General features: G+C 30.7%; 1 protein-coding gene across 1 annotated transcript in view; it reads right to left on the minus strand.

The window, feature by feature from the left end:
- Positions 1–7,710, minus strand: part of LOC106678599 (uncharacterized) — a 53,916-nt gene that overhangs the window by 21,787 nt on the left and 24,419 nt on the right. The window contains exon 3 of the mRNA XM_067050590.1: positions 2,236–2,409. Coding sequence (XP_066906691.1) covers positions 2,236–2,409 — 174 coding nt within the window. The remainder of the gene's footprint in view (positions 1–2,235; positions 2,410–7,710) is intronic.

Consider the following 7,710-nt stretch of genomic DNA (forward strand, 5'->3'; position numbering starts at 1 on the left):
GTTTATTTGTGACGTAATAAGGAGCATCAAGGATTTTACGTAGGATTTTGGATTGTAACGATTGGATGCGGGAAGAATTTTATGGTTTGGTGGAGCCCCAGAGCTCAATTCCATATGTCCAAATTGGTCTGATTTAAAATTTAATTAAGAAAAATTAGATATTATAAACAATAAATGAAAACAGAAATAGTAACAGATAAGAAGAAGAAATATTAAAGAAAGTACAAACTAAGAGATGAAAAAGGGGGATAATGATAAAAGAAGAAAATGAAGGAGACAGAATTTATAGCTGTCAGAAGTCAAAGTCAGAGTGAACCGCTTGTATTGGAAGATTTGGGTATGGCAGTTAAGTACGTCACATTAGAAAATAATTTTAAAGTAAACAATGCAGAAAATATTAAAATTAGATAAACAATAAATGATAATATATATATAATAGAGGGGGTAAAGAAATGTTTATCAAAAAAAAAAATTACATGGATAGAAAACAAAGAAGAAATAAAGTTAAAATAATGGGATACAATAAATATAAATGATTAAGAAAGACAATATACCATATGAGTGGGGATACAGAGGAATGTAAATTATATTATAGAAAAATTAATAATAAAGTAATAAATGTAAGTATACTTAAGCTGGTAACACATGAGTATAAATAGATAAAAACAAATAGATAAATATAAAAGAAAAAGGAAGGATAGTAAATATAAAATATAATTAAATTAAGTATGAAGAGAGAATTCAGGAAATAAAACCAGAATAAAAGACATGACAGGAAATTGGGCTTCTGAAATGCAGGACAAAGAGAAAAGAAATATTATGAGGGTTTTATTAGGTTCAAAATGTGTCGGCATGTCAGCGAGATGCAGTCTTAATCAACTTGAGGATTGACTGAGTTCTCCGTTAACTTTATGTGAATGGACTCCGATATGAGACGTTTGTTATAGTTGGGGACAGTGGCAAGAATTGAAGGATTATCGAAATTAAAAGCATGTCCTGATAACCGGTATCAATTCTGTCTCGTTCATTTTCTTCCTTTATTCTTGATTTCGTTCTCATCCTCCTTTTTCATCTCTAAGTTTGTGCTAACTTTAATATTTCTTATTTTTATCAGTTACTATTTCCGTTTTCATTTATTGTTTATAACCTATAATTTTTCCGTTTCATTGTAAAACCTTATAATTTTCCATTTACTTTTTTACTTATGTTAAGTGTTTGTATCTTTTTTAGCCCTGACGAAGCCTTGCAACGCGGGACGAAACATTGGCTCAAATAAAAATAGTACAAAAATATTTAATTTGAGTTTAGTTTGAACACACCCGGATCATATGCCATTTATAAGTTATTTTTAATTTAATTTACTCCATGTTCCATATGTAACCGATCTAGCGCGAACTAGATATCATTCCTTCCATTATAAACTCCCTAACTACCCAAACGCACTAGTTTCTAATCTTGCTTCCTCTTCCATTCCTGACAATCTTCCGAAGCGTCTGAAAAGAAGATGGCCACGAGACCTTCTAATGTAAAAGTGTTATTAGAGTGCTGTTAATGACTAGTTTCTCTATACGCCTGTATCACTCCATTATAGACTTACAACAAATTTACTGAATGCATTGCTATGTACAGTTGTAAATTTCAATAAAGATAAATATAAAAAAAAAAAATTCAAATCTTTTATTTATTTTAACGTATTTAACTTTTTAACGTATTTATTCATTAAATTATTTTACTTTATTAATAATATTTTTTTTTTTAACTTTTTACTTTAATAGAGAATATTTTTTTTAATTTTGTGAAACATACACCATTTTGTATTCCCCAAACTGTAATTGGTAGACACATCAATTTTGACTAGTAATTATACATGTTTTTTAAAATAATAAAAAATTGGAGTGAAATAACTGACTTTTTTCTCCTCTTGGGCTCTTATACAATTACTATATATTCCATATATAGGTAAGTCAAAGTAAAACTATATCACAGCTGAGGTAGCATTAATTGTCCCAGTGGTTTGGAAATCTGTACCGAAAGTGGGTTAGAGGAGGTGCGAAGTGGTAATTAGAAAACTTGTTTAGCAGAGTGGGATCAACTGTAATCCCATTATTTTCCTTCAATCTGCTCCGAGCAAAGTTAAATTGAACGTTACTCTAGTAAGCAGATAGCGCCACATCTCCAATTACAGCTAATAAACTTAATGAATTTGCCAAACTTGTATAGGTTATGAAGACTTACCAAGAAGTATTCCGTATCTGGCTTCACATTGGGGCCTGGAGGAGTTGAGGTCGACGAAGAACATGAAGATGGGATGGCCGAGCCGTTGGTGAGGGTGTGGGTCTATGACCAGGATGGAGTCGTGAGGTCCGGATTGTCTGCAACCACCGTCTGCGGAGACGGCCCTCAGCCGACCTGGAAGAACAAAAGGAAATGGTTATTGTCTAATTTGTAAAAGAATTCAGTTCTGTATCAGAACTACAAATGTAATATATAAGTAAAAACATTGTTATATTTATTTTCAAGAATCTATTTTCTCCCTTTATCCACTTCTTTATTCATTATAACATTTTATCAACATTCCGAGCTCCTCTGCTCATTATCTATTTCTTATCAATTTGTGGACATATATCATTTTACATTAAAAAAGCATTTATACATATTTCCAAATGAATGATAATAATTTACTTATTTGTTTATGTGGTAACCCCTGTACAAATAGAGTTGGCTGTAAAATACATAAATTAAATAATCAATTGTAGTAATTTTACAATAATGGTGAGTTAAAAATCATTTATATAAACTATTAACAAACAATATACCCGAGGTAGGCGATCTACATTCATCAGAATAAAACAAAAACGTTACTTCATATTAAATAAACAAAAAAAAAAATACATCTTATTGTGAGGATAGATAGCTCTAAGCAAAAGGCTTTATGTTGCATATATAAAAAGATGTTTAAGATCAAATCCTGAGGGTACAGACAGAATTTCATACTGATTTTTTATAATATTTCTTAGTTTCGGCATGTATCGGATTCGGTTCTCATGATACACGGAGCAATTCGTCAAAATACGGAAACAATCCTACAATGCAGTTCCATCACAAGCTGGTAGAGATGCGACATCGATAAAAAAAACATCGATGTTCAATACTAAAACATCGATGTTAAATAAAACATCGACAAAAAACATCGATGTTAAAAAACCATCGACAAAAAAACATCGATGTTTTTTTTTAACCATTTCAGTAACATAAAGACTGTTCTAAAGACTATCCATGCTCCGGCCAGTCAGAAGTGCTTTTTCAATCAACCAATAGGACATGGATTCCAAAAAACATCAATGTTTTAAAATATCGTTGCTTAAATACATTACCCAAAAAACATCGATGTTTCTAAACAACTATTTCAGAAACATAAGGACTGTTCAAACGATCAAGCATTCTACGGCCTGTCAGAAGTGGTTTTTGAAACTAAGAATCCGCCATCGACTGCAAAAAACATCGGTGTTTTTAAAATATCGTTGTTTAAAATACATTACCCAAAATACATCGATGTTTTGGAACAACTATTTCAGAAACATGAGGTCTGTTCCAACGATCACGCATTTTACGGCCTGTCAGAAGTGGTTATTGAGAGTAAGAATCCGACATCGACTACAAAAAACATCGATGTATTTTGAGTAACGTATTGTAAACAACGATATTTTAAAAACATCGATGTTTTTTGTAGTCGATGTCGGATTCTTAGTTTCAAAACCCACTTCCGACTGGTGTGAGTATACGTAGTCGTTGGAACAGACCTTATATTACTGAAATGGTTGTTCAAAAACATCGATGTATTTTAGGCAAAGGTTTGTATGTAATGATGTTTTAATATTAAGCATAGATATTTTAAAACATCGATGTTTTTCTAGTCGTAATTTATCTTTATTACGTCGTTAGCGTGATGGTTGGAGTTGGATTGGTTTTTATCCCACCACATTGTTGATAGGAAATTGTTTATACCGTAAATTTCTGGTTTTCATTTAGTTACTTTTGGAAAAAAAAAAAATTAAATATTGGGACAAACGTAAAACATCGATGTTAAAAAAACATCGGCTTAAAAACATCGATGTTTTCAAAACATCGACATCGATGTCGCATCCCTACAAGCTGGACAAGGCTTCTGTGGGTCCAAATTATATTTGTGTGGACCAACACTTAGAGTAATTGCATATTTACCGGAAAGTCGTAGTTAGTTAGGGCAACTGATTTTTAGGTAGCTTTGAGGAGCATCTGTTTTTAATGAAGACCCTACCGTACCACGGGTTATAGATCGATTCTCCTAATAACGAGAGGTCTTTATCATTAACAAACACCCTACATCTATCCAACATCTCCCACATTCTAATTCTGATACTTGCTGGATCATTGAATAGTATCGGGTCAAACATTCCGAAGCTCTCCAATAGTTTCCAATTTGGGTTACCCAATTATATTTCAAGCTCAGCCTGTTGTTTCTCTTCAGCTGCAGTAGCTTTAAATAATATTGTTTCAAATAAATATAAGTCCTATTTATTTTTTTTAATAAAAAGAAAAAAGTAGTACTTTTAAGTTCCAAAAAGAAATTTGCTTCCAACTTTAGTAGGTGTAATTTAAAAGACAAATATTGTTTGAAAACAGCACTAATGAAAAATAAATAATAATCTTTTTAATAAACAAAATAGGACTTATATTTATTTTGAAATATATAAAAAAGATTTTCAATTTAAAATGACACATGTCTACAAATTATTAATGAGAACTTGATAATAGGAAGAGGAGCCCGAAACTTTGTTAAAATGATATAAAGAATAAAGAAGTGGATAAAGAGTATAAATAAATACCTGAAAATAGAGAGAGAGAAATACTTTATTCATCTATGCTGCCTAAATACATCAGGTTGCTATCTCACACAGCATACTTATAAATCCGTAATCGGACATATATAAATTACACATACATGCTATAATAAGATATAAAGAAAACAATTTTTTTTCCCTACAGTTTCCTTTTACAATCAATTTCGGTCTATACACCAAATACAAATGTTTCAATTCATTCCTTTTTTTCTTTCCCATTTCTATTCCATAATATCCTATTTTATTCCATAATAAAGTTTCAGGATTATGACTAATTATTTATACTTAAAATAATATATATTATTAATCGCCATAATTGTGGAAAAGTATGTATTGGAGAAAATTCCAAAAGTTTGAGCACCACAAAGCTAATTGCAAACACGTTGACATAAATACCACAGCACTGGCTGTAATATTTCTAAACGTATAACAAATAGTTGTAAAGAATATAGGTATGAAATATTTATTTATATACAATTTTTTTTTATATAACAAATCTCTGTTTAAACCTAGCAGACGAACTTCTAAAGCAGGCAATTGTTGAAAACTAAATTATTTGAACTAATATTTGTATAACTAAACCTTCGAATTCCTCTCGTATCCAATCTTTACAATCCAAAATCCTTCGTAAAATCCTCAATGCTCCTTATTTTGTTACAAATAAAACCATCCATAAAGACCTAAATGTTCCTTATGTAACCGATCTAGCCCGAACCCGATATTATTCCTTCCATAATAAACTCCCTAACCACCCAAACCCACTAGTTTCTAACCTTGCTTCCTCTTCCATTCCTGGCAATCCTCCGAGGCGCCTGAACAGAAGACGGCCTCGTGACCTTATATTGTAAACTGTTTTTAGAGTTCTACTACTGGGTAGTTTCTCTATATCCTGTATCATATCATTATGTCATTATGATCAAATTTACTTGTTGTATTTTTTATACAGTTGTAAATATCAATAAATACATAAAAAGTATATATATTTGTATAAAGTTAATAATTAATGTTTACATATGCATACACACACTCCAATATATATTACAAACTGGATAAATATTATTAATATATTTTTTTCCTGTCATGTTCAGATGCTATGTATTGTGGAAGGAGAGGAAATAGAATAACCGTTTACAATTTCTCGACCTTTTTTCAGAAGATTATCCCCGGAAGAGCGAGGGAGGGAGTAAACCCAACGGATATTGAATACGTCTTCCGGTTGGCGAACACCAATCCACCACGGCCTCTAAATTATCCGCTACAAAATACATTTACCGCGGCCTGATAGAGCGCGGTATCAACCCTTTAGGCTCATTTGGGAATCGTGATTATGAAGGCCCTAATGATTTGCTCAAGCGATAATTTTCGTCCAAACATCGCTTCGAATATCGGTTTGTGCTGAATAGGACCCAGAGTTCAGGGGGTGAACTGCTCAACCATAAATTAAAATGTCGATTCAAACTTCTTCTCCCTCTCCTAATATGTATAGGACGATTTCCACATAATGATAATCTGTATGGTCAAATGTCACGAGTGGTAAAATTATAATTTGTAAATACTTCTTCAAAAGAGAAATGTGTAATATGAGGAGAAGATAGTCAGGTAGAAGACAATTAACTATAATTTATAGAGAAAGAAAAAAAAAAAAAACTAACCCCCCAAACAAAGAAACTGTACAAGAAATTAAGAGGACAGCAGATGATACAAAAAAAAGATAAAATATAATATTGAAAAGATGAAAATTATACAAAAATGATAACAAAATATTAGAAAAAAAAAATTGAACATTCCTCAATGCAAATAATGAGTGAATTGAAAACATATTAAATGTGTGAAAGAAAACTATCTGCATGAAATAATGGAAACAAAGAAACCAATATTGAAAATATTATTAAATTATTTGCCAAATTTATATTCATATGTGAATATCACAAAAACTGCTACACCTACGAAGATAAGTGGCATCACCTACATTATAGTAAGTTAAATTTCCTTTATTTTGAGTGTTGGCTGCATATGTGCATCTTATGAATCTAGAGATATATTTTTCCAAAAATTCCCACATTTTATACGAACAACTAGAAATTAACATTTTGTGAGTTTATTTTGTCAAATATCATAAAAACTACTAGTCCTACAAAGATAAACATTATTAACTAATTTATAAGAAATTTATCTAGCTTTAATTTGAATGCTGACAGACATTTGTACGTCCAATGGTTTCTGAAATACGTTTTTCATAAATCAAACTTATTGTCCCAACAGATATAAATCAGTATTGTTTAGCAAATATTTTGAAAACTACTATTCCTACGAAGGTAAAGGTCATAAACTACTTTTAATTTGAGTGCTAATAGACATCTGTACGTCACCTCGTTCCTCAAATATAGATTTCTCAAAATAAATTAACTAACTACTAATGTTTTAGTCGATTTTTAAGAAATTTTGTTTTTTATAAAGCTATATCTCGAGGACTATTGGACATAAATAGCTCTATTAGAGCTAATATTTCAGCAAATTTACTCCTCTTTAAAAATTTTTTTTTTAGATTTTCTAGTGTTGTTGGTAGTTTTTTAAGGTTTTGCAACAGCCGCCATTTTTTATTCTCCCTACCTGTACTTAGCTTTCATCAGGGCTAAGAAGAAGAAAACGAGATACCAGCCAGTGAATAAAGGATATATAGAATGATTAAAGTAAATAATTTTACAGAATGAATATAGATGAAAATAAAGTAATTAAGTGGGAAATAAAACGTATATATAGGTAATCAAATATGTGAGTAAAATAAAATAATTAACGAAATAAAAATATAACTCTATTTTTTATAATATTA

This window comes from Halyomorpha halys, unplaced genomic scaffold (assembly GCF_000696795.3).
Source record: "Halyomorpha halys isolate HHAL.00 unplaced genomic scaffold, Hhal_1.1 Scaffold148.1, whole genome shotgun sequence".
Lineage (NCBI taxonomy): Eukaryota > Metazoa > Arthropoda > Insecta > Hemiptera > Pentatomidae > Halyomorpha > Halyomorpha halys.